The sequence below is a fragment of the Entelurus aequoreus genome, linkage group LG10, assembly GCF_033978785.1.
Source record: "Entelurus aequoreus isolate RoL-2023_Sb linkage group LG10, RoL_Eaeq_v1.1, whole genome shotgun sequence".
In the NCBI taxonomy this organism is placed as follows: Eukaryota; Metazoa; Chordata; class Actinopteri; order Syngnathiformes; family Syngnathidae; genus Entelurus; species Entelurus aequoreus.
This window is the reverse complement of record NC_084740.1, coordinates 70,412,585-70,440,201: the sequence shown is the minus strand read 5'-3', so window position 1 is coordinate 70,440,201 and position 27,617 is coordinate 70,412,585. Positions and strand designations below refer to the sequence as shown.

General features: G+C 41.0%; 2 protein-coding genes and 1 long non-coding RNA gene across 4 annotated transcripts; 1 reads left to right on the top strand and 2 right to left on the bottom strand.

Annotated features, from left to right (window-relative positions):
• Positions 1-2,255: 2,255 nt before the first annotated feature.
• LOC133659224 (thrombospondin-type laminin G domain and EAR repeat-containing protein-like) lies at positions 2,256-15,448 on the bottom strand (the record flags this gene model as incomplete). Its single annotated transcript, XM_062061960.1, has 15 exons — positions 2,256-4,911; positions 4,983-5,084; positions 5,161-5,339; positions 5,413-5,589; positions 5,657-5,715; positions 5,812-5,992; positions 6,057-6,122; positions 9,357-9,471; positions 9,537-9,654; positions 9,759-9,890; positions 14,253-14,406; positions 14,528-14,618; positions 14,683-14,915; positions 15,140-15,301; positions 15,371-15,448. Coding segments are annotated over 15 exons (2,001 nt in total), but the record flags the coding sequence as incomplete, so codon positions are not given.
• A 77-nt stretch (positions 15,449-15,525) lies between these two features.
• LOC133658992 (uncharacterized) lies at positions 15,526-16,845 on the top strand. 2 transcript variants are annotated; one of them, XR_009827581.1, is made up of 3 exons: positions 15,526-15,675; positions 15,770-15,895; positions 16,237-16,845. It is a non-coding gene; the product is annotated as an uncharacterized LOC133658992 (long non-coding RNA). The 2 variants fall into 2 exon arrangements; XR_009827582.1 differs by having other exon boundaries at positions 15,770-15,952.
• On the bottom strand, positions 16,309-27,215 carry LOC133658991 (ubiquitin-conjugating enzyme E2 G2). Its single transcript, XM_062061573.1, has 6 exons — positions 27,111-27,215; positions 26,660-26,695; positions 21,617-21,662; positions 19,064-19,182; positions 17,251-17,391; positions 16,309-17,163 (listed from the first exon to the last, which is right to left on the bottom strand). Exons 1-6 carry the CDS (start codon positions 27,151-27,153, stop codon positions 17,051-17,053), a joined length of 498 nt encoding a protein of 165 aa, XP_061917557.1. The 5' UTR covers positions 27,154-27,215; the 3' UTR covers positions 16,309-17,050.
• Positions 27,216-27,617: the final 402 nt, after the last annotated feature.

Here is a 27,617-nt window from a genome sequence, read left to right as displayed (position 1 = left end):
GGATTATTCCCTGTGTATCATTTCTGGGCCATGTTTGATGGACCAGACTGTTCTCTGGGTATCATTTCTGTGCCATGTTTGATGGACCGGACTGTTCCCTGTGTATCATTTCTGGGCCATGTTTGATGGACAAGACTGTTCTCTGGGTATCATTTCTGTGCCATGTTTAATGGACCGTACTGTTCCCTGTGTATCGTTTCTGGGCCATGTTTGATGGACCGGACTATTCCCTGTGTATCATTTCTGGGCCATGTTTGATGGACTAAAATTTTCTGGACCATATTTGATGGACAGGATTATTCCCCGTGTATCATTTCTGTGCCATGTTTGATGGATCGGACTGTTCCCTGTGTATTATTTCTGGGCCATGTTTGATGGACAAAAATTTTCTGGGCCATGTTTGATGGATCGGATTATTCCCTGTGTATCATTTCTGGGCCATGTTTGATGGACCAGACTGTTCTCTGGGTATCATTTCTGTGCCATGTTTGATGGACCGGACTGTTCCCTGTGTATCATTTCTGGGCCATGTTTGATGGACAAGACTGTTCTCTGGGTATCATTTCTGTGCCATGTTTAATGGACCGTACTGTTCCCTGTGTATCGTTTCTGGGCCATGTTTGATGGACCGGACTATTCCCTGTGTATCATTTCTGGGCCATGTTTGATGGACTAAAATTTTCTGGACCATATTTGATGGACAGGATTATTCCCCGTGTATCATTTCTGTGCCATGTTTGATGGATCGGACTGTTCCCTGTGTATTATTTCTGGGCCATGTTTGATGGACAAAAATTTTCTGGGCCATGTTTGATGGATCGGATTATTCCCTGTGTATCATTTCTGGGCCATGTTTGATGGACAAGACTGTTCTCTGGGTATCATTTCTGTGCCATGTTTAATGGACCGTACTGTTCCCTGTGTATCGTTTCTGGGCCATGTTTGATGGACCGGACTATTCCCTTTGTATCATTTCTGGGCCATGTTTGATGGACTAAAATTTTCTGGACCATATTTGATGGACAGGATTATTCCCCATGTATCATTTCTGTGCCATGTTTGATGGATCGGACTGTTCCCTGTGTATTATTTCTGGGCCATGTTTGATGGACAAACATTTTCTGGGCCATGTTTGATGGATCGGATTATTCCCTGTGTATCATTTCTGGGCCATGTTTGATGGACCAGACTGTTCTCTGGGTATCATTTCTGTGCCATGTTTGATGGACCGGACTGTTCCCTGTGTATCATTTCTGGGCCATGTTTGATGGACTAAAATGTTCTGGACCATGTTTGATACATGATAATTACCTGAGTATCATTTCCGGGACGTGTTTGATGGACCGGACTGTTCCCCGTGTATCATTTCTGGGCCATGTTTTATAGGGACTGGACTGTTCCCTTGGTATTACTACTGGGCCATGTTTGATGGACCGGACTGTTCCCTGAGTATCATTTCTGGGCCATGTTTGATGGACCGGACTATTCCCTGTGTATCATTCATGGGCTACGTTTGATGGACTAACATTTTTTGGACCATCTTTGATGGACAGGATTATTCCCTGAGTATCATTTCTGTGCCATTTTTGATGGACCGGACTATTCACTGTGTATCGTTTCTGGGCTATGTTTAATGGACTAAAATTTTCTGGCCATGTTTGATGGACCGGACTATTCCCTGTGTATCATTTATGGGCTATGTTTGATGGACTAAAATGTTCTGGACCATGTTTGATGGACAGGATTATTCCCAGTGTGTCATTTGTGGGCCATTTTTGATGGACCGGACAGTTACCTGGGTATCATTTCCAGGCCATGTTTTAGAAGGACTGGACTGTTCACTGGGTTCTACTTCTGGGCCATGTTAGTATGTGGAAAAATACTCCTATAGAAAATAGTAAATAGTGAATATATACTAAATATAATATGTCAGGTAACTATAGCATCTGTGTTTAATTATCAGAATTAATTAAATGACACAAATGTTCGCGGGTGAGTGAGCTGTGCTGTGGGTGTTACTTTTGGATCATTTCACTTCTATTACAACCCGTTATTAAAAATCTGTATGAAGCGTGTCATTCATTTAATTAATGTGATCATCCCTCGGGCAAGTATTCCATGACAACGGCAACTTTGGACAAAATAAAAGATGGAAAGGTAAGAAAAAAAAATGAGGCTGCAGTAAACGTGGTCAATTTTGAAACATTTCAATTCCATTGAAGGCAAAGTATAAGATGAACATTTCTTAACAAAACAGGCTTAACGAATACAGAAAAAGAGAATAACACTCCATGATGTGTTGAGTATAAAGTATAATATAAATAATAAACATTTATTTAATGTTTGTTTTGTACATTAGTAACAGATTTGACAGGTTATGACTCCATGACGTGTTGAGTATACAGTATAATATAAATAATAAACATTTATTTAATGTATGTTTTGTACATTAGTAACTGATTTTACACATTATGAAAATAAATTAAGTTTGTCAGACACTTGGTGGGAGGTAGTTTTCTGGATGCAGCATTAGCATCCTAGCTCCATAATCAGCATCGCTGCCCTACATTGGAGGTTAACATGTGTCTTTATTGAGAAAGCTTGTTTTGACACTGACATTTTTTGCAATAGTTTTTTTTTTTTTTTTTACATCAAATTATACTAATAATTTCATGGAAACTTTTTTTTGTTTGCAAAATGTGTCTGTTAAAAAATGCAATGTAAAAAAATTCAGTGCTAAAAAAATTTGCTGCTTCAAAACGCAAGACCCACTTCCGGCAAATTAAGACTGAAGCTGATCTTGTCTCAGAAGCAGCCAATGAGGTGTCAGGTTTGAGGTCACGCTACACAGGACTTACAAAACAGCATTAAAAAAGCAGTTACCTGGGCTACTTGGAAATAATACAACATCATAAACATTTCAACATGGCCCGCTGGATGTTTCCAAACTATAGAAATTATTCCAGTGGTTAGAATCTGCACTTTTGAGTGACATACAGGTTACTACGGTAACCATAGGAAGCTATTTTCCATGCAAACGAAGCATGGGACAGAGTAGGCGGGGCTGGTTTACACAGACACAAGCCTGAGACGCGAGTGTCAAACGGGGACAGATGTCTACAATAAAGTTCTGCAGAAAAGTGATATATCGAGTATGTGGATGTATTATTTGACCTTTTGGGTTTATGTTTCGGCGTGTTTGTTTTTCTTGCTCGATTGTAAAAGATGTTGCTCAAGGAGGTGGTCTGCAGTAGAGGGGCAACGTTTATATATTCTCAATATTTAGTGTTTTATTGTTCATAGATAATATTGTAAATCTCACATGCTGTATTTTTGTGTACATTCTGAGTAGCTTAGTAAAAAAATGAAGTTCAATCCGTTTTTGAGATGGTCTGTTATAAAGTTTTAGTATCAGTCATTATTGTGTGTGTTTGTACCATCGTGCGATCAGCTTTTATCTTTTTTTGCGGAGTCTTGGGATTCTTTTCACTAATGCACAGCAACCTTCACGGCGTGTAGCACTGCAAAACCTGCCTCTTCTTAAAACCGATGTCACGTGACATTGGCGGGTTTTGAGACAGGACCGATTGCTTCAGTTTTAATTTACTGGAAGTGGATCTTGCGTTTTAAAGGAGCACATTTTTAATCACTGAACCGTTTTACCCTGATTTTTTTTTTTTTTTACACTAAATTTTAAAAACCGTGAAGTTTTATTCACTGAATTTTTAAACACACACATTCTAGTAATTAATTTTTTTCAATGAAATTTAATGTATAAAATTAATTTCACAAAATTCAGTGTCAAAAAAAAGCTTTCATAATAAAGACACAAATTAACATCTTACCTTCTAGCTAAAATATACATATCAATATAAATAGTTATTGCTGCTACTAGTGAGCTGTTAGCATAGCTAAAAGGCAGTTTGTGGTCTGAAAAATTTTACTATTTACCGATAACACAAATTTAAGCTTAAACTGGTTTGTGCTAATACACTATGCCGGTACTCCAACTAAACCCTCCTGAGTAGATTGACAAGCACCTCAAAAAAATATATAAGCGTGTCGCTGTGATCGGTCGGCTTTTAGAACAATAATTCCTGTGTGACTCGTTCACAGGGCAAGCGGCTCAACTTTGCAAACGCCTTGTCCTTCGATTTTGGGTCAACATTTGCAACGAAAGTGACAGTTGTAACATATCAATTAGTTATTATCACTCTAGTAACATTCTCCATTTATATTTAATAACTACTAATTGCTTACAACGAAGGTAGCTAACAAGCTAAACAGGCGACGAGTGTCATGGTTGCTCACCAAACTCTCCAGAAAACAGAGGGTTTCGGCGAAGAATTGCACGACACGCTCTGAACCCTGATAAAAATATGTAAAAAGATGAAGACGGCGCCAGAGAGGATAGCACAGTGACTACGAGGAGGAATAATCCAGGCATTAGCTACGATGTTTTAAGCATGTTCAAACGTGAGATAACGGGGGATAGCTTAGCGCTGATATTGGTTTTGAGTGAGAGCTGGAAATTGTCACTGATAGAGTAGTAGGATCAGTTCCTTCTCAGACTCTGTGACTGAAGGTGTGAATGGTTGTCTGTCTCTACGTGTTCCCTGATTGACTGGCATCCAGTCCAGGGCGTAGTCCGCCTTTAGATAACAGTGCGCTAGGAAAGGTCACCTGCAACCCTGAACAGGATAAGCTATCGAAGACGGATGGATGGTCTGGGACAAGTTCTCAAGAGCACGAGGCAGTCAGTAAGTCCTGAGTTTGAACACCTTGCTGAGCCTGGAGGTGGCACTGGAGTAGACCAAGAATGAGCCTCTGTCTGTAATGAAGTGTTCCCAATCCCTGCAGCCGAACGTGGGCAGGGTGTGGACAGGAACAAATCCCTCATAGCCCTGCCACCTGCAACCACAGATATATGAAGACCAGGACAGGGGGGCTTCCGTGGCAAACAACAAACAGGAAGCATTCACCTGTAGACTACGCTGTTCACAGTGTATGACCTGCCATCATGAGAGTTGGCCACTACCAAGAACTTCTCCTGTCCCACAGTGAAGAACTCCCAGTCCAGTGCGCTGAGAAGAACCAGGGCTGTATGTTATAAGTATTCAAGAAAAGTAGAAAAAGTTCCTAGGAAATCTTACCACACACCTGTGGGTGAGGATGTCTTGGAAGCGAATGAAGTTCCAGGTGATGGTGCTGAGCTCATACACGGTGGAGTTGATGCTGTAGAGACTCGGGCTGCGCTCGGACACCTTCTGACTATTGGCAACAGCTAGGAAGAACCTGCCGTCTATCTCAAATGTCTCCCAGTCTGTGGCACCCAGCGTCTGCAGCGAGAACAAGAAGGTCAAAGGTAAACATGGGAGGTCATGACCGTGAACAGAACAATCCAGTACTGACCGGGATGTTCTGGAAGGACTGGAAACATCCGTCCAGCCAGACGTAAATGGTGGAGAGGATGGCGGTGGTCTGACCATTGAAAGTGTTGGCGACCACGAGGAAGTGGTACGGTCCGATGGTAAAGAACTCCCAGTCGTACGCTCCTGACGTGGACAGGGTCTGGTTGACCTCAAAGAGCTGACAGTAAAACGTCAGAAAAGAAAGCAGCAAAGGGAAGTATAGAGCAGATCCGGACAAACCCTACCTTGGACTTTGGGTTCCACCTGTAGATGACACTGTTGATGTTGTGATTGGAGTCTCTGGCTGCGGATTGGACGGAGACATTTGTTTTCATGTCATTGCCGGACCCAAGAGTCAACGGAATTCAATAGTTTGACAGGTTGTCTACTTCTTGTTGACCTCGTCTGTGATTGGCTACCACCAGAAAGCTGTGGTTGTGCATGTGAAAAGCCTCCCAGTCCACAGCGGCGTGAGTCTCCAATGTCTGATGGCGCACAAAACGCCGCCGCCGCCCATTCCACCGATAGATCACGGACAGCTCCGGCTCCACCTCCCTTGAGTTGGCCACCACGAGGAAAGACTAAGGGCGGAGAAAACGGGGTGTTCACCTGCCGACAGACGTCACTGTTGACACAGGCGCATACAAGAACACTGTGCCGCGTCTCTGGTTGACACACGGGAGGGTCCTGCCTCATCTGTTCTATTGACGCCTGAAAACAAGGGTTCAACGCTATCAGAGCAGCCAATCGGGACACACTGTGCCGCAATGTCGACATTGTCCGTGTATGTGTGCTCAGGTGGCGGCGGTACAATGGCGGGAGAAAGGACACGCCCACGTTCAGCCTGCTCAAAGGCTGAGGCCGCCAACAAAGCTCCACCTCAACATCCTTTGTTATCTTCATGTAAATAGCATTCCTTCATTTTGTATCAAAGTAACACCTGCTGCCTTCAGGAGAATTGAGGTTAGCAGCATGCCTTTAGCTAGCGTTAGCGTCCAACAAGTTACGAGGTAAGGCGGACAAGGTGACGTTTGTCATTGAGGAGAAGGTAATGTTTAAATTATTTAACCGAGGATATGGTCCGTCCCTCCAGGATTTTGCGGGCTTTTTTTGGGAAACAGATTTAAAATTCGCTGCATTTTTCTCTAAAAGTTGCAAACGTTTTGAGGCTCATTTCGTTCAATATCATTGAATTCACTTTTCATTTGATGAATTTGTTATCAATGTTCAAAGTGTTCCTTGTAACCTTAACCTCAAAAAGCACAGGATGTCAACAAAACTTGGAAAACAAATACTGTATTGATGTTAAACTCGTTTTATACTAAATAGGCTTTGAAGAAGACACTAGATGGCAGTAAAAGCACATACTCAGAGTTCATCATCAAATTACCGCATTGTTATAATGTATTATAACTAAAAATAATAATAACTTATAATTACAGAAAAAAACAGTAATACAGGATTCCTTATTGTTCGTTGTCTGCTCTGTCGTACACAAGTCTCAGACATTCTCTGTCTATGTTTTACACTTCAAAAGTCTTTGTCCATCTTAAACATTCATTTATGCTCCAACACATTCACCCCTGTGCGGTAAGAGCATTTGTGAGCTGTTGAAAGCGAATATTCAGCAGTAATTTTTGTTGGTAAATTAGAGGATGATGAGAGATTATCATCCCACTTCAACATCTCTAACATACAAATGCTGCCTCTTTGCTAGGTCAGCATGATTAATCGACATTGAGGTTGATAATAAGAGGGTTTTTTTCCTCAGGCATTTGAGTGACATAGTTGACAATCAGAATTGTTGGCCACGCTTATAAGAACAGCTGATAAGCAACACATCACAGTGGTCAGGTGACCCTTCTGAAGAAGACTGCAGGTGACAGTCGAAACATCCATCCATCCATCCATTTTCTACCGCTTATTCCCCTCGGGGTCGCGGGGGGCGCTGGAGCCTATCTCAGCTACAATCGGGCGGAAGGCGGGGTACACCCTGGACAAGTCGCCACCTCATCGCAAGGCCAACACAGATAGACAGACAACATTCACACTCACATTCACACACTAGGGCCAATTTAGTGTTGCCAATCAACCTATCCCCAGGTGCATGTCTTTGTCAGGTAAAAATTCCATCCAGTACACCAAAAATATTGTCTGACTAAAAGAACATTTGAAACGTATATGAATGAGAAGACATAATTAACTTTTTTGAGCAACAAACAACATTACGAGGAAAAAATACTGTATGTTTACAAAGCCAAATGTCCCGTTGTGGTAATATTTCAGCTTCATCTTGTATGGGCAATATGATCCTTTCAACACAGACAAATGAGAATGCCAAGATCACATGATGGAAACAAAAAAAGACCATCTGACAAATTTTTATAATTCAATATTTAAGTTAATTATTTGCTTACAGAAATGAGAATCCATGTTATTTTTTTCTTTCTTTATTTAGTGGAAAGTTATTTACCTTCCAATTACAGTACGATGGTAAACAATTCTACAGTAATGAGGAATAAAAGTGTTTATCCTTTTAAATAGTTACTTGCATTATTATTATATACTATGATTACATTACATTATGATCACTGTATTGTTTATATTGGTTATTTCTTCAGTTTAAGAGCATGATGTAGACCAGTGGTTCTCAACCTTTTTTCAGTGATGTACCCCCTGTAAAAATTTTTTTAGTTCAAGTACCCCCTATTCAGAGCAAAGCATTTTTGGTTGAAAAGAAGAGATAAAGAAGTAAAATACAGCTCTATGTCATCAGTTTCTGATTTATTAAATTGTATAACAGTGCAAAATATTGCTCATTCGTTGTGGTCTTTCTTGAACTATTTGGAAAAAAAGATATAAAAATAACTAAAAACTTGTTGAAAAATAAACAAGTGATTCAATTATAAATAAAGATTTCTACACATAGAAGTAATCATCAACTTAAAGTGCCCTCTTTGGGGATTGTAATAGAGATCCATCTGGATTCATGAACTTAATTCTAAACATTTCTTCACAAAAAAAGAAATCTTTAACATCAATATTTATGGAACATGGCCACAAAAAATCTAACTGTCAACACTGAATATTGCATTGTTGCATTTCTTTTCACAGTTCTTTTTGACAGACATTTAAAAAAAATCTCACATACCCCTTGGCATACCTTCAAGTACCCCCAGGGGTACGCGTACCCCCATTTGAGAATCACTGATGTAGACAAAAGCTCTAAGTCCGTCTGCATAAAGCCAAATATTTTTGAAAGTAAATTATGGCATATTGTTCTAATGTGTGGGACCTTAAGACAAGAATGTGTTCCAACAATCTAAAAGTAACATGTCTTTTTTCATGTTATTTTTGCTGTCATATGCATGTATGTATAATATGTAAAAATTGCAAATCAAATCGCTATTTGAGAGAAAAATCGCAATTAGGTTTTTTTCTCAAAATTGTGCAGCCCTCGATCAGTAATGCCAAAGGAAAAAGGTTCTTAACTGTCATACCCCGGATAAATAAATGTTTAATAAATATATGAATACATGTAAACTAAGAAGTGAATGTTAATATACTACATTACCCAGAAAGCTTAGGGCCATAGACAGGAAGCGAATGTGTAGGTCAAAGGTACGCAGGAGGACTAAAATATTGCTGTTTAAGCAAATAAAGAGTTGATCAATTGTTAGATGTTGCCGCTCCTGCTTGATCTACACAAGAAACAAACATAAGATTTGATTTGACAGCTGTCGCGCGCCTTTGTTTGAGCGCCTGTCAGAGACAAATTGGATTGGCCGAAATGTGCAGACAGGTCGTTGCGAGCATTGGACAAAGTTACGAGGCATGATTAGCGTAAACTGGTTGTATTTGCATGAAGTGGCACGACTGTGACATTGCAAAATAATGGCACACTGAATGTTAACCTCGGAAACGGCATGCAAGATGGTGGCTCACCTGGCCGTTGATGCTGAAATGTTTCCAAGCTCGAGCCTCCTGAGTGCTGATGTTCTGGTAAAGCCCAAAAGACCCGTTGGTCCACCTGTAGATACCCGAGCCGGGCCCAGAGTCCCTATGGAAAGAGGAACACAAGTTCACAGCGCTGTTCACAGGAACCGTGATTAAAAGTCTTCTCACCTGTTGGCAGCAGCCAAGAAGAGGCCTGCAGATGGTATAGAGAAGACTTCCACGTCGAAGGTTTCGGAGAATGTGAACAAGTCTTGGAAATCCTCCACGTAGTCCAAACGCTCAGGACCTGCGGACATGCATGCTTGATTCTCGAGCGATAGAGTCACAATGTCCCGTGACGCAGACTATTTCATGGTGATCGAGGTACATTACTTCCTTGATGGTACTCACCACCGAAAAAGCTTTTCCAGGTAACGCCATCACACATGAAGACACTTTTCCTCGGGACATTAAACCACAGCTGACCTTCTTCTGCTCGGGAACATGGCGGACGACTCCCTGCCGTCACTGTCGCCCCCGCCTCTGAACATCAAACACAGTTTCATCATTGAACACTTTCAGACAGGTGTAGTGGATGGCAGCAAGTGTGGCAATGAGCTGACAACTCAGGCCTTTTAGCTCATTGCCTAGAGCCGCTGCACTTAACTCTCATTCAACGGGGATTTGTGAGTCGGAGTGAGCGGGTAACTATGTGTTGCATACATACGTGTTCAAACATACATACATGTTGCTAGTGTACAACTTAGGGTTGGGCGGTATACCAGAATTACAGTAAAAGTGCTGTTTGGAACTTCCTCAAAGTAACATTTTTTAAAGCAAAAAATATAACAAGAACACCACGGGCTAGCTCATGTTACCAGTAGTGGTTTAAAAGAACATATTTGTTTGACAATTGTCTATATTTTTTACGATTACAAAGTTTATGTAATAAAACATTTTTACCAGCCCGAATAAAATGATTGGTGTTTACGGCTGTCACTCACCCGCTCGTCAACACGTACACGCAGGGAGCGCATGCACACATACAAAAGCAGTCCATGAGAAGCAACGAACAATTTGCAGTCATATTGGTATGATAGTATTAACATTCAACAACAGCTAACGGTAGCTATCCAAAATGCTATAATTAGCTAACAACATCTAAAGCTAATGCACGTGCATGTCTTATGTACGTGCGTAATTACGTCATTACGTAGAAGAAGCCGTAAGAGGGCAGGATAATGTGTGCAAAATACATTGGAAAGTTGGCGCCCTCTAGGCATTTGTCTAAATCAGTGGTTCTTAACCCGGGTTCGATTGAACCCTAGGGGTTCGGTGAGTCGGGCTCCGGGGTTCGGCGGAGGTCAAAACACACCCGACTCATCGTGTAAATACAAACTTCTCCCTATCGGCGTATTACGGATACGGCAACAGCAGACTGGTTTGCAGGTGTGTAGCTTGTTGTGAGTTTATGCACTGTGTTGGTTTTGTTGTTTGAACAAGGTGATGTTCATGCACGGTTCATTTTATGCACCAGTAAAAAAACATGGTAACACTTTAGTATGGGGAACATATTCACCATTAATTAGTTGCTTACTAACATGCAAATTAGTAACATATTGGCTCTTAACTAGTCATTATTAAGTACTTATTAATGCCTTATTCGGCATGGCCTTATTATAAATAAATAAATGATAAATGAGTTATACTTGTATAGCGCTTTTCTACCTTCAAGGTACTCAAAGTGCTTTGACAGTATTTCCACATTTACCCATTCACACACTGATGGCGGGAGCTGCCATGCAAGGCGTTAACCAGCAGCCATCAGAGGCAAAGGGTGAAGTGTCTTGCCCAAGGACACAACGGACGTGACTAGGAAGGTAGAAGGTGGGAATTGAACCCCAGTAACCAGCAACACTCCGATTGCTGGCACAGCCACTCTACCAACTTCGCCACGCCATCCCTTATAACCCTAACCCTCTAACGCTGACCCTAACCAAATAACTCTAAATTAAGTCTTTATTACTTAGAATATGTTCCCCTAGTGTCCAAATAACTCTGAATTAAGTCTTTGTTACTTAGAATATGTTCCCCATACTAAAGTGTTACCTAAAACATATAACTTTGTCTTGAATTTGAAAAAAAACAACATTTTATTTTTCACTAAAGAAGGGTTCGGTGAATGCGCATATGAAACTGGTGGGGTTCGGTACCTCCAACAAGGTTAAGAACCACTGGTCTAAATGTTGCTAACAGCCCCTTTAATGTCGGTATATTTTAATATTAACCACCATACCGGTATCTTTTTTAATTTTTTTTTTTAAAACAAATTCGATTCATTTTTATTTATCTTTAAAGGTAAACACACACACAAAAAGGAAAAAAGCAATAAGGAAAAGCAAATAAAGTGAAGAAAAAAATACAATTAAATACAATTAAATTAAGAACTAAATAACCGTGCCTCAGCTAGCAGGCCTCAAATTGACATGGTTTAGTTATAAGTGGAGTTAAGTTAAGTACACGATATATACTGTATACAGTATACAGTCGCGATCAAAAGTTTACATACACTTGTAAAGAACAATGTCATGGCTGTCTTGAGTTTCCAATAATTTGTACAACTCTTATTTTGTTGTGATAAGAGTGATTGGAGCACATACTTGTTGGTCACAAAAAACATTCATGAAGTTTGGTTCTTTTATGAATTTATTATGGGTCTACTGAAAATGTGACCAAATCTGCTGGGTCAAAAGTATACATACAGTTATGTTAATATTTGGTTACGAGTCCCTTGGCAAGTTTCACTGCAAAAAGGCGCATTTGGTAGCCATCCACAAGCTTCTGGCAAGCTTCTGGTTGAATTTTTGACCATTCCTCTTGACAAAATTGGTGCAGTTCAGCTAAATTTGTTGGTTTTCTGACATGGACTTGTTTTTTCAGCATTGTCAGGACTTTGGGAAGGCCATTCTAAAACCTTAATTGTAGCCTGATTTAGCCATTCCTTTACCACTTTTGACGTGTGTTTGAGGTCATTGTCCTGTTGGTACACCCAACTGCGCCCAAGACCCAACCTCCGGGCTGATGATTTTAGGTTGTCCTGAAGAATTTGGAGGTAATACTCCTTTTTCATTGTCCCATTTACTCTCTGTAAAGCACCAGTTTCATTGGCAGCCAAACAGGCCCAGAGCATAATACTACGACCACCATGCTTGACGGTAGGATGGTGTTCCTGGGATTAAAGACCTCACCTTTTCTCCTCCAAACATATTGCTGGGTATTGTGGCCAAACAGCTAAATTTTTGTTTCATCTGACCACAGAACTTTCCTCCAGAAGGTCTTATCTTTGTCCATGTGATGTCAGATGAAATAAATATTTAGCTGTTTTACTAACCTGATGGTTAGTAATACTGTTTCAAATTAAAATGATGGTAAAACTGTCATTGACAAAATTGATAAAACCTACTCTGGTAATACCGTTCAGCATCCCCAGATTGCTAATAATCAAATGTAAACAATCAAATGCAGATACTTTTTCTTATGCCTTCTGATCTCTCTCTCTCTCTCTCTCTCTCTCTCTCCACTACTTGCTGTCCATATCCTACCCCCCACCCCTCCACACCCCTGATTGTAAATAATGTAAATAATTCCATGTGATTATCTTGTGTGATGACTGTATTATGATGATAGTATATATCTGTATCATGAATCAATTTAAGTGGACCCCGACTTAAACAAGTTGAAAAACTTATTCGGGTGTTACCATTTAGTGGTCAATTGTACGGAATATGTACTTCAATGTGCAACCTACTAATAAAAGTCTCAATCAATCAATCAATTCCGGAGAAGAAAGCTAGCGGGCTGAAGCTGCTAATCGCAAGCTAGCCCTACTAATTGCTAGCCCTACTAATTTCTAGCTTGCGCTACTAATTCAAATCCCAGCCGAGTCATACCAAAGACTATAAAAATGAGACCCATAACCTCCCTGCTTGGCACTCAGCAACAAAGGGTTGGAGTTGGGGGTTAAATCACCAAAATTATTCCCGGGCGCGGCGCCGCTGCTGCCCACTGCTCCCCAAGGGGATGGGACAAATGCAGAGGACAAATTTCACCACATCTAGTGTGTGTGTGACAATCATTGGTACTTTAATCTTAATCTTTAATCTTAATTGCTAGCTCGTGCCGCTAACATGAATGCAAGACACATTGATGTCTTCCCCATTAAAACGTCATGCTTCAATCTATACTTGGCTGTTGGAAGGGCCCCTTTGAGGGGGAATCTGATTGGGGGGCAACAGTAGCCCAGTTTGTATGGACTTGGGCTTTGTTTCACAAAAAAATTCCAACTAGTTGTTGAAGAGGTGCTAGTCTGCTTGCTGGCTATTGTCAAGGTGTCCTTAAACAATATGCTGAACCCCATTTCTCCTTCCTCTTACGTCCAGATTCCTTGCATGCCTGGCATGCGTGTGGTCCACTTCTGTGTGGCATGAAACAGAATATATACACAGCAGAGTGTAAACTAAGCTTCCCCTTGAAGGATTATGATCAGTATCACACACAGCATCTGCAGCTGAGAAGGTTCAAGGCTTCCCCTCAGCATCTTAAAGACCTTTTGTTGAGAACATCATGTCCATGACCTTAACTCTGGAAGGAGCTTTTGGAGCCTCATGACCAAGTCTGAGAGGCATCTTTAACACACAATCTGCAACCAAGACGTCCTTACACAAGACTTAAAACACATTTGTCAACACATCAGAATGTGTGAAAATCTACATTTTAGTATTCATGTGAGAACGATAGGCAAGTCTGCAGCTTGGTGACAGCAGTACTGAATCTAAAAAACGTTGTGCCCCAGGTGGGTCGTCACAGACAATTGAGAAGCACTGACATAAAAGCTGGGGTACTCACCGTACGGGTAAACTGGACCAGGCCAGTCCGACTTGAGGGGTGTCGACATAAGGACTTGGGGGACAACAAGCTCGGCCAGGTGGGGGTCTGAGCTTGGACACAGCCTGGAAGTGGCATCTGAACCCGGCAGTAGAACCAGCTGACGTAGCAAACCCTGTAACCATTGGCTCATGAAGTTCCAGAGCTGCGACTCAGAGCTTAGTCGGTCGGGTACATTGTGGGAAGTTGAGCTCGAAGACAGAAAGTAACACAAAGTATGAAGCTCTCGGACTCACAGAGAAGCGTCCAGTTCTCCTCCTTCGGTTGCCAATAAAGACCCTGGACCCTCTGGTGCTTAAGGCGGCAGGGAAAGGATGCGCCTGTGTACTGCGAAACAAGATATTTGGTAAAAAAAAGACAGCCATAGCGGACATTGTGACCCATGACTCACAGCTCCAGAGGCAGTCCACAATCGACAGTCAGAGCCGCGTGCGGTCCAGTGACGGCCAGCACTATTGTGTGCCAGCGGTTGTTGTCCAAACGCACCTCGTGGAAGCTTATCAGACTGCGTCTCCCGGTGCTAGGATAATTGACCAATAAATGGACGCAGTTCTGTGAAACACGTAACCCTAGCAACAGTGGGTCTGCCTTCTCCCCCACCATAGAGAAGATGTACTCGTTCCTCTGGAAGCGGAGAGAAAGTTGAGTTGGATTAGCAATGAGACCAGGAGAGTGACAGAAAAAACAGCTGGACGAGCACAAAGGAAGTTACTGGAAAAGACCAGCACAGGAAATATCAAAACATGCTAGGGGAAACAGAAACACATGACTGGAACAGACCAGGTAACATTAGACCACTACGACAGACTTGGAGAGACAAACTAGATTGTACTCTGGATCCGGGTCACCTTCTCTTTTAGTCTGGGCATCTTGAAAGTAGTGACCAAGGAGAACTCAGCAGGGAATAAGTCACAGTTGGTGAAGATTTGAGAGGCAGGAAAACTCAGCGACGTCGTCATAGCACCAGCTAAGCGAAGACCTCTGGACCCCCGGGACTGTACCACCTGCACCTAATCGGTCACTTCATTAGTCATTTAATTGTCCAAGAAGCCTCTCCTCCCCACCCACCTGTGTCATACCTGAGTGGGTGTGGCTTGTCCTTGTTGGGGCAACACTCTTGCCAGGAGGTCAAGAGGCAGCAGGTCTGGTTGAGGAACAGATTGAATTTGAAGCGTCACACAAATTAGGCGATTGTATGTGAATTTGTCGTACAAGATGTGCTACCTGTGCAGGGTCTCCAACTGTGACTTTGGCCCGCGAAGGCGAGTAATGCCCCGACGACAAGCAGGGCCCGGTACGTCAACATCGCTGCAAGCTTACCTTGGTGGGCTGTTGGTCCAAAATCTTCCTTGTTCTCTACGGATCAGTCAGCGGTACCACACAGGTCTGCAAACATCATGATCATGTGTGGTCCAGTGCTAAATATGTCGTCTCCTGCGGTGTTCTCATCATTTGCGCTACCGACTTTCATTCCTCAGTTTTGTCAGGAGTTGAATGGTTTGCTTCGGGCAGAAGCTGAGTGGCCCTTCTCCAGTCTTCACGCCTGGCAGCTTTGTGTCCGCGTGACGCTCGATCCAGTGCAGAGAGAGGGAGTCAAGCTGCAGGTGAGAGAAGCTCGCTCCACCTGTACTCACATGAAAGAGCAGGGCGGCACTAAAAAGGTACACAAACCGCCTCCTTCAAACAAATCTGATGCAGGAGATGGGTGTTTCCATCAAGGTGTGCAGTTCAAGGACATCCGTTATTTTAACAATCTGTTATTAATGGTTTAATTACAGTGTTACAAACGTGTGTTATTAAGCCATTGTGTGTAATGTGTTAAATGTTTGTATTTGTTGTTTTGCTTATATTTTGATCAGGAGTTGACATCATGAACAAGAGAAAGATCGACATTACTTACTTTGGATCCACTGTCGCCTACTTCACAATTTTTTTTTCATTACAGGGTGAAATCCCGCCAGGATGTCATTCTAAAGAAAAATGATGCCGCAGTAAAATGCACAAATGACACGTGTGATGTTGGAAGTGATCCACTTTATTTCTTTGAGCGCCAAACGTATTGACTTATTCCTCTTTTTGTCGTCAGCGCGAGTGCAGCTTGGCAAGCGTTTGAAGTGTTGTCACGTGAAGATGACAAGAAAGATGAAAAGACGAGCTAGAGGCCACTTGTCTACCAGCTCTCAGGTGGGATCAGGGAGGGCAGGAATTCCCCCGCCTCAAGCAGAGCCCTGCCTTGTTCACGCACACACACTTTGTAAATATTATGTAGCTCCCAAGATGCATTGAGGGAACAAGCAGCTCACGGCCGCTCCAGGTCGTCCTTGCTTCTTGACTAACTGAAACGGCGGGCGCGCGGGGCCAAGGTTAAAGGAGAGCTGGGTCATGTTCCAACTTGTACACAAAGGCCAGTGTCAGCTGATTGTGTCCTGGTTTTGTCACACAGCAGCCGATCGAAACAAAAAATAAACAGTGGCTGCTTGCCAGCAAGTAAAGGGTCTATGATGTGACATCGCTTCCTGTGGATGCGATGAGCGGTTTGGTGTGCACGTGTTCTTGTGTCAGTCCTTCTGTGGAGTAGGGGGTGGGGCGGCAGGGGGTCAACAATGATGTTATGCATGATCACTTGTAGTATGAAAACAGCGTTTATCTGCACTGTGACTTTTGCCCGCTGGTCCATAACCTCTCACACTCACTCCAGACGCGCACGCACCCACACACACACACACACACACACACAGTGTTGGGCGACGACATCGTGATTAAAGGCCCAAAGACTTGCGCACGAGCTTCTGGGCGAGTTTGTAAAATTGATCCCGATCCTCCCGCCACATTTTGGAGGCGTCCACGTTGGCTCCACTCTCGTCGTTTGGTTCTGCGGAGGGTGAAGAGTCGTTGGGAGAATGAGTTCCCGTGGAGACGTGTCATTTTTCAATGCTTGCGGCCATTAAGGGGTACCTACCTGCCAACATGCTAACCACGGACAGCAAGATCTTCTCCACGCTCTGGACCGGACTCCACCGCTCTGCGCTGCTCTCATAACCCATTGGGTCGTCCCCGGGGGCGTGCAGGATGGAGATGCACACACGGCCGTCTGGATAGACTGCAGCGGGGGGATAACTACGATCAGGCAGCGCAGAGAGCAGCCAGCATGCTCCCTCTAATACAATAGTAATAATGCCAACACTCAACTATGAGCAGCCGATTTTCTCTTCCTGCTGCTGCCGGTCACTAGGCATGGGCACCGTTCACATTTGAACTGATACGGTATCAATTCCCGGCACCTGGGAATCGATACTGGTGCTCAACGGTACCAATGTTCAGTGCCTTTATATCTGTTGATAAATATTATTTGTTTTTGATGAATAAATAAAGTTTCATTTTTATTGTGCCTTTTAAAAATTAGTTGATAACCGCTGTCCAGTTGTGGTATCTTGTTTCATTATCACATTTATGAGTCTCACTCTCAAGTATAGCATTAAGTTGCAATTATAGTTGCAAGTCCAAGGCGTCAGATAGCAGTAGGGTATATTATTTGGTGTGTTTTTGTTGCGCCCTAAAAGTGTTAATACTCTTAAGTATTGTACTCATTACACACCAGATGTTTCGGATTGTAACGTGCATCTTAGTTGTAGTTTAAATTAACACATTTGGAGGTGTTGAAATCATATTGACTTATTAATACTAATCAGCAGCATGTCAATAGTAAAGCCAATGTATATTAGCATCCAGCTGGCATATTTTTGGAAAGGTGGAGCCTTACGTTACTGACGTTGGACCGTTTCTCTGTTGGCATTGGAAATTGCAACATTATCATTTGGCTGAGCCCGCTCTCAGTGCTGCTTGAGTGATCGGCAAGTACTGAAGTGCAACGAGCTGGCACCCGGGCGCGACGTCAAGCGCAACCGAGGTACCGCAACATGGCACAGTTGGATTTTACGTGAATCGGTGCCCGGCAGGACCTGCTAAGTGCGGTCGGTGTCAAAAAGTACCAGATTTGGTACTCATCCCTGCTGGTCACGCTGACCGCCGCTTTTTGTTTCCGTCTGGAAAAACACGAGCGATAACGTCACCGATTTATTGTCGACAAATGAATTTTGCCAGGACAAATTGTATTAATGTATTTGTCATTAATGTCGAATTGCTGAACCCTTAATTGTGACATATCCCAAAAGTGCCGTTAATGGCACATTCTTAAAAATTAAGATTTTTTTGCTGACTTTGTTAAATAGTGTGTTTTTTAAATATATGCAGTTGTAATGTTGCTGTGCAGGTGTTGTTGCAACCACAATCAAATCATCACAATGATTGTGATATCTTGCAAACACGAAGAAGACACCCATTACATGATGCGGGCCTGATAAGTGTCTGGGCTTCCTGTCATGCGGGCGAGAGACCTGCTTTCAGGTGTGCACTGTCACGTCGACAGGTCGAGACTTTGATCTCGATTCAGCTCAAGGTGCTGCTTCTTGACCACTTTGTGTGTCACATGACCGCTGTGAGTCTAGTGACATCATGCAGGCACACGTCGCCAGACGTAAAAAATAAGAGGGTGTGTGCGGCGATGATGATGATGATGGGCCAGCTGTCCTCTAATCAGTGCGGAGCGTGCTCAGACAACTGTGACATCAGCGCCCTCTCCATTCATCAAAGCGCTAACACTCTCGCAGGTCCTGACAGGCCAACTGACGGTAATTCGATACTTCCTGTTTACTTCCTGTCATGTGACTGAGCAGCGTGGGGACTTGTTTAGTGGTGTGGTCCGCAAGACTTACTGTTGGGGTGAAACATCTCACAGGTGAATCTCATCTTGGGAGGGCTGAGAGGATAATCAGAGGGGAAGGTGAGGACGGCCGGGAAGACGCCGCCTTCAAAACACGTGTCCTGAGGACCCCTGAGACACGGGCCAGAACCACAAAAACTGCTTTAGTGGAACTCAAACACAGGAGGCATCATAACTGATATTCCAAAAAAAGAGCAAAACAAATAACGCGCAGCCCATCGTCCAGCTAGCAGGAGTCATGGCTAGCGACAGTGCTGAGAAAAAGCCAGGGCTGCATCGTTGTACTTTCCTAAAATGAAAAGTTGTAAACAAAAGGTGTCCAAAGTGCAGCTCAGGGGACATTTTTAGTTAGCAGTGAATTTTTTATTTTTTTTCATTCATTATTAATACAATTATTATTATTACTGCTTTATATACTAATCTTAGTTTGTTTTATTTATTTATTAATAATTACATTGAAACAATTATCAATTATATTTAATTTATACATTTAAAAATATTTTTATATATTTTTTCAGATGATGTACATTCTTAGTTATTCTCCAGTGGAGACGCCTCCAAGGTGGCATTTTCCTACATCATTGCCATGTCTTTTTATTGTCAATGATGCTGCGAGTGTTTTTCCCCTTAAATTAGTCTAAAGCATGTTGTGTTGCAACTTACCTGTGTATGAAAAGTGCTATATAAATACAGTTTTGATTGACTGATTGATATAATAATAATTTGCTTCATCATCTACAACACAAAGCTGGGATTTGAAAGTTTTGTTCATATAACTTTGCATATTTTGACCTACATTGGATTGGTTTTGGCATGTTTAATGCACAAAATGTATTAATGTTAATGTTTTTTCATGTTAAAAGTCATATGATATGCAGCTTTGTTCTCTTAATGGACCAAAAATTAACCAAACTGTGACCTTAAAAATTTAATTTAATTGAATTATATTTATATAGCGCTTTTCTCTAGTGACTCAAGGCACTTTACATTGTGAAACCCAATATCTAAGTTACATTTTTAAACCAGTGTGGGTGGCACTGGGAGCTGGTGGGTAAAGTGTCTTGCACAAGGACGCAACGGCAGAGACTAGGTTGGCAGAAGCGGCGATCGAACCTGGAACCCTCAAGTTGCTGGCACGGCCACTCTACCAACTGAGCTATACCGGCCCTCAAAAATCAACGCTCACAGTTATGCCGTCTGTAACAAAGTAAGTTATGCTGCTGCGGTCTTAAAAAAAAGTTTTTCATCTTGAAAAGTATTTTTCTAGTGGTTCAAATAAGATTCTCAGCTGGGGACCGTCTCAGGTAATGATGGGATATGGGACAGTGATGTCATCAGGCTCAATTGAAGGACACACTGACATGAAACGTTCACGATTGCCGCCTTCACTGACATCATGTAGACGGAAAACACCTCAGACAACCACGACAAGTTTATTGGTGGTAAAAGTCCCCGTCATCGACGCAGCAACGATACAGAAGGACACTACATCATTTTTTGGACTCCATTTGCTTAACATTTTTTATACTTTCATCTAGGGCTAGGCGATACAACAATGTCAATGTATACAGCGACGAGAACAAGTATTTGAGGCACTGCTGATTTTGCATATTTTCCCACTTACGAAGCATGAAAAAGTCTAATCTTTTTCATAGGTACTCTTCAATGGTGAGTGAAAGAATCTATAACAAAAATCCAGAAAATCCCATTGTATGACTTTTAATTTTTAAATTTGCATTTTATTGCTTGACATAAGTATTTGATACATTAGAAAACAGAACTTAATATCTGGTACAGAAGCCTTTGTTTGCAATTACAGAGGTTAGACGTTTCCTGTAGTTCTTGACCACCTTTGTACACACTGCAGCAGGGATTTTGGCCCACTCCTCCATACAATAATGTGTATTATTTATTCCACATTTCTTGTTTTTTCCGTTGTGTTTTACTTTTGTAGCTGTATGTAGAAATGGTGCAGCTGAAGTGGCAGCTGATTGCATCAGTTATGTGCTCTTTCCCTCTTGTTTTCGTGTGTTTTTTACCTTAGTGTTTGTGGACTTTTTGTATCTGCACTGCAACCACATCATTTCTATATTGTGGGATGAATAAAGTTTATCCTATCTTAACTCTGTCCTCTCCGGTCCGTCACTCAAGAACCTCTGTGTGCAACATAAACTATGCTCATATTGTTACATGACGGAAAAGCAGCCTGTAGGGCTGTACCTACAAAAGTCTGTCCCCAAGGTAAATGATCAACAATATCATTACGCTATGTACTAAAACTACTGCAGCGATTTGTAGTACATGCTTTTGTAATATTTTTCAAACAATATTCCGTATTCAAAAGTTAGTTGTTTTTTTAAAAGGGGTGGTGGTGTTGATTTGGGATACCAGTGTTTAAATTTACGAGCTTGGTCGTGGCACGAAATGAGCTCGTAAGTTGAGGTACCACTGTACTTCCGTCTACACAGTAGTTCATGTCACGAGAGAAAAGCGTTCATCCTCTGTATGCCTGCCACACAAGTGCAGAATAATTGACAGTACTTACATGATGAGCGCCTCCCATTCAAAGAAGTTCTCCTCGTTGGCTGGACCTGGAAAGACACAGGATAACACACATGACTTTGTCACTAGGCAGCATGTACTAACATAACTAAACAATAAGTAATAAATACATGGTGGGTGGATGAAGGTTCCACAAACATTTATTGCTACATTACAAACCATTGTTGCTGTTGTTTATTTTGACAAAGACCTTAACGTGTTTCTACAATAGGTGGTGAAAATATTAAGTCGGTGCTTTCTAGACGTAATTACCTGTCTGACAACTAACAGTTGCTTACAGCAGGGGGCGTGTGCTTCATCAGTATCACTCCGTTTGGAAAAGTTGCACACTTACACTGCAAAACGTGCTTATTGTAGCCATTAATCTTGACTTCCTCATTTTTATTTATATAAAAAAAAATCTGCACAATTTGTCGCATTCATTTTTGTTTGGTATGTTAAAGTTTTACATATAGTGCTCCTGAGTTAATGTTGCTGATCAATTTGAATTCATTACTATTTATTGAGTTTATTTTAATTTTATTTTTCAGTATCATATGGCTCAAGTCGGTCAAAAAAAGGTTATAGTTTGAATAAGTATTTTTTTCCCAGAAAAATTGACGCACTTTAAATGTTTTTTGTTAACTAAAAAAATATTTTAATCAAGTTATTTTTTGTTATAAGTTGATCTATACATATTTCCCGTTTTTTTGTTTTATGTAAAAAAAAGATAGTTATGCAGAGGTGTATTTATAACAATTCTATTAACAAATTATATTATTTATAGTCGGGGATTGTGGGGGGCGCAAAATGTTTTCTTCTTCCTAGGGAGGCGTAAAACACACTTGCCAACCTTGAGACCTCCGAATTTGGGAGATTTGAGGGGTGGGGGGGCTATTGAGGTGGGCGGGGCCGGGGTTAAGGGGGAGGAGTATATTTATAGCTAGAATTCCCTGTATTTCAAGGATTTCTTACATATATATAAATAAAATAAAATACTTGACTTTCAGTGAATTCTAGCTATATCTATATATATGTATTTTATTTATATATATATATATATATATATATATATATATATATATATATATATATATATATATATATATATATATATATACTGTATATATACATATATATATATCTAACTATATATATATAAATAAAATAAATACTTGAATTCCAGTGTTCATTTATTTACACATATACACACACATAACACTCCTCTACTCATTGCTGTATTTGAAAGTGCAATGCTTTGCAGCCAGTAGCACAGCCTTTGAAGGAGCGTAGGTATGGGCAGCATCTGTGAAATTTAATTTGCAGGAAAGGAGTGAGTTGAGGGTTGAATTGTCCATCCTCGTTCTATATTATTCTTTGTCACTCGTCGTCGCCATGACTGTCTCTTCTTGGTTCTTCTGCTTCGTCTCCTTCTTGTTGTGTGTGCAGTTGTGCACTCTCCAAAAGCCGTAGATGTTATAACGTGACTGGGCCGGCACGCTGTTTATATGAAGGAAAAGCGGACGTGACGACAGGCTGTCCTCACTCAGGTCCGCACGGACCTGGAGGGGGCGTGCCTTAAGTCTGGCTGAAAATAGGGAGAAATTCGGGAGAATGGTTGTCCCGGGAGATTTTCGGGAGAGGCACTGAAATTCGGGAGTCTCCCGGAAAATTCGGGTGGGTTGGCAAGTATGGCGTAAAAGGAAAATAATTGAGAAACCCTGCTTAACAGCTTTGAGGAGCAGGATTTCTGAGTACAACTCTTGTATTGGACCTATTTCAATAAGGAAGGTGAACTTTTTAATTACCAAGAATTTTTCAACCATTTTAAGGTCCCTGTCACTCCCAAACAATTTGCTATTGTATTTGATGCCATTCCAACAGGTGTTGTTATGTTGTACAAGGCTTACTCATCTCCTCTTTCTGCTGTAAAAATTGTGAATGATCCACTTGACACTCCTGTAGGGAAACTTTGCTTTGATCAGAAAAATAACCGAAAAATCTGCAGCTTATTCCAAAATGATTGTGTGTCTGTCTCCTATGTAATTGCGCTCTGGAATAATGTTGTGAATGACATCTGCTGGGTCAAAACGTGGTCCCTTCCTAACAGGTATTTACTTACCAACAAAGTCAAAGAGATATCTTTTAAAATCATTCATCGTTATTACCCTGTAAAGACTGTGATGGTTAGATACAAGAAGGACATTGATGTTACCTGCACCTTATGTAACATGCATCCAGAGAATGTTTACCACCTGTTTTGGACTTGTGAAAGCACTCGATCACTATGGCAGGGCATCTGTCGCTTCATCCTGGACAACATTCATGACAAATTTGTGCTTTGTTTTAAAGATGTGATATTTGGTTTTACACTGTATGAAAAAAAATTGGAAAATGAATTTTACCTTTGCAACCTATACTATTGGCTAAGTTTTATATTCATAAATGTAAGTTTCTCAATACCCGACCTGTTTTTTGTGCCTTTAAAAAAGATTTACATTACATTACATTACTACATTAAAACACTCTCTACCTCTAAAGTTAAAGTTAAAGTACCAATGATTGTCACACACACACACTAGGTGTGGTGAAATGTGTCCTTTGCATTTGACCCATCCCCTTGATCACCCCCTGGGAGGTGATGGGAGCAGTGGGCAGCAGCGGTGCCGCGCCCGGGAATCACTTTTGGTGATTTATCCCCCAATTCCAACCATTGATGCTGAGTGCAAAGCAGGGAGGTAATGGGTCCCATTTTTATAGTCTTTGGTATGACTCGGCCAGGGTTTGAACTCACAACCTACCGATCTCAGGGCGGACACTCTAACCCAGTGGTTCTTAACCTTGTTGGAGGTACCGAACCCCACCAGTTTCTTATGCGCATTCACCGAACCCTTCTTTAGTGAAAAATAAAATGTTTTTTTTTTTCAAATTCAAGACAAAGTTATATGTTTTTGGTAACACTTTACTATGGGGAACATATTCTAAGTAACAAAGACTTAATTTAGAGTTTTTTGGACACTAGGGAACATATTCTAAGTAACAAAGACTTAATTTAGAGTTATTTGGTTAGGGTTAGGGTTATAATAAGGTCATGCCGAATAAGGCATTAATAAGTACTTAATAATGACTAGTTAAGAGCCAATATGTTACTAATTTGCATGTTAATAAGCAACTAATTAATGGTGAATATGTTCCCCATACTAAAGTGTTACCATGTTTTTTTACTGGTGCACAAAATGAACCGTGCATGAACATCACCTTGTTCAAACAGCAAAACCAACACAGTGCATAAACTCACAACAAATTACACACCTGCAAATCAGTCAGCTGTTGCCGTATCCGTAATACGCCGATAGGGAGAAATTTTTATTTACACGATGAGTCGGGTGTGTTTTGACCTCCGCCGAACCCCTGAGGCCGACTCACCGAACCCATAGGGCAGGGGTGCCCATTATGTCGATCGCGAGCTACCGGTCGATCGCCAGCCAAGCATTAAAAAAAATAGTCCTAAAAATGAGCGATCATAAATCTTCACTATGACGTCACTTTCATCACTTGATTGATATTCACGGCACCCGAGGGTCTTGTGAGGTGACGCTGGCTGCTGCCAGCTCATTATTAAGAAAAAATTACAGAAAGGAAGGCGAGAAACACTTTTTATTTCAACAGACTCTGGCGCCGTACCTGTCGTCAAAACTCCAAAGACCGACTGCACAGTTGCACAATAAAAGCGCTGCTTCATCCTGCCTGCACTAACAAAATAAGAGTTTCAGAAAGCTGGCGTGCACAAGCTAGCAAGCTACGGATTTTGCCGCCAATGTATTTCTTGTAAAGTGTATACAAATGAGTACGGAAGCTGGACAAATAAGATGCCAAAAACCGACCACTTTCATGTGGTATTGGACAGAAAGGAGGACTATTTTTCTCCTCCATTTGAAAATGCGGACGTTATCAGCACCACTGTCTGATTCCTATCAAAGCAAGTCATCAGAATCAGGTAATACACCAACTTATATTCTTGTCTTCATGAAAGAAAGGAATCTATATGTGTTAAACATGCTTGCATTATCTTTAAACACCTTTAACTTGTTAACAATATTAACTATATGTGTTAAACATGCTTGTATTATCTTTAAACACCTTTAACTTGTTAACAATCAAATCAAATTAACTTTATTTATAAAGCACATTTAAAATTTGCCACAGGGCTAGCCAAAGTGCTGTACAATGGGCAGGTTAAAAGATAATACGAGTACCGAGCAAACACAACACAACACAAACAGAACACGATAAAAAATAAATAAATAAAATAAATAAAACATAAAAACAGGTTCATAGCAGGTGTATTATGGGGCGCCATTGCAGATATTAACTATATGTGTTAAACATGCTTGCATTATCTTTAAACACCTTTAACTTGTTAACAATATTAACTATATATATTAAACATTCTTGTATTATCATTAAACACCTTTAATTTATTAACAATATTAACTATATGTGTTAAACATGCTTGCATTATCATTAAACACCTTTAACTTGTTAACAAAAACATATATTTCATAAATAAGTAAATATAAATTATATATATGAATGAGGTAGATCCCCGCGACTTGATCAATTGAAAAGTAGCTCGCCTGCAGAAAAAGTGTGAGCACCCCTGCTCTATGGTTCGATCGAACCCAGGTTAAGAACCACTGCGCTAACCACTAGGCCACTGAGTAGCAACCAAAAAGCTGTGAAAACGATGATGCCGTGTTCCAAATTTAAGTTATTTACTGAGATTGAGTGAGCCTATGGCTTTTCACTTTGTTTATTATATATATATATATATATATATATATATATATATATATATATATATATATATATATTTTGCATTCTATTTTAGTTTGAATTTACAACCCCCTGGTGCTGTTTTGTACTGTTTTTTTTAATACTGTTTGTTTGTTTTTGTACTTACTTTGATTATTATTTTCAACTGTTTGTAAATGTTGAAATGTATAAATAAAAGGTTTTTAAAAAAATAAAAAAATAAAAAACATACCTGCGACGATTCCTTCCGGTGGGTTGAGCGTCAGCTCTGTAAACACACGCAGGTAAACACAGGTTACTTCCGGCCAAATCTTGGCTAGCATGCTAAGATGCTAACAGTGAGACTTCCATAGACTCTGATAGCAGAAAAGTAGCATCACAACATCATCACCAAGTTCAGCATTAAGCTGAACATTGTCATTAGTTCCTGAATAGGTGTAAGTCAATAATAACTAATCATTGTGACGTTTAAGCCAAACACTCGCCTGAGAACCGCCTAGCAAAACAAGCTAAATATATGAAGTTTACACAGTCCAGGTCAACTTTCCATCTACTGGCACGTAAAACAGAAACGTCTCCGTTGAACATTCTGAAATGTTACCGAGTTACACGGAGTGCACACGCTAATTAAAACGTTTGTGGTGACAGCGAGAGCAATGTTAGCGAACTGCATTCGTACTTACGTTTGTATTCGGCCATTAGCCTCTTGAGCGCGGTGCCCGCCATCGCTGCCTGCTGTCAGTGAGCAGCAGCAGTAGCGGCTCCTGAGTGCGCATGCGCACAACGACGTGCGTTTGCTAACACTGCCCCCTCTGGCAGGGCGTGTAACGTCTTATGCCGCTTGCAGTTTGACAGTTGCATCCTTGAATTACGGAGTGAAATTGCTGCCAAAAACTTCACAAACACACACAAATGTTTTTTGTCACACCCAACAATTCTCAAGTAAAAACACAATTTAGAGATGTCCGATAATATCGGCCGATAAATGCTTTAAAATGTAATATCGGAATTTATCGGTATCGTTTTTTTATTATCGGTATCGTTTTTTGTTGTTGTTTTTTGTTTTTTCTAATTAAATCAACATGAAAAACACAAGATACACTTACAATTAGTGCACCAACCCAAAAAACCTCCCTCCCCCATTTACACTCATTCACACAAAAGGGTTGTTTCTTTCTGTTATTAATATT

What these genes read in the sequence shown, in the direction of transcription:
- LOC133658991 (XM_062061573.1), bottom strand. Translation starts at nt 27,153, where the DNA reads ATGGCGGGCACCGCGCTCAAGAGGCTAATGGCCGAATACAAAC. An exon ending in GCTAATGGCCGAATACAAAC is followed by an intron (nt 26,696 to 27,110) that starts GTAAGTACGAAT and finishes GTGTGTTTACAG; the next exon opens with AGCTGACGCTCAACCCACCG. An exon ending in GAATGGGAGGCGCTCATCAT is followed by an intron (nt 19,183 to 21,616) that starts GTAAGTACTGTC and finishes CCCGTGTCTCAG; the next exon opens with GGGTCCTCAGGACACGTGTT.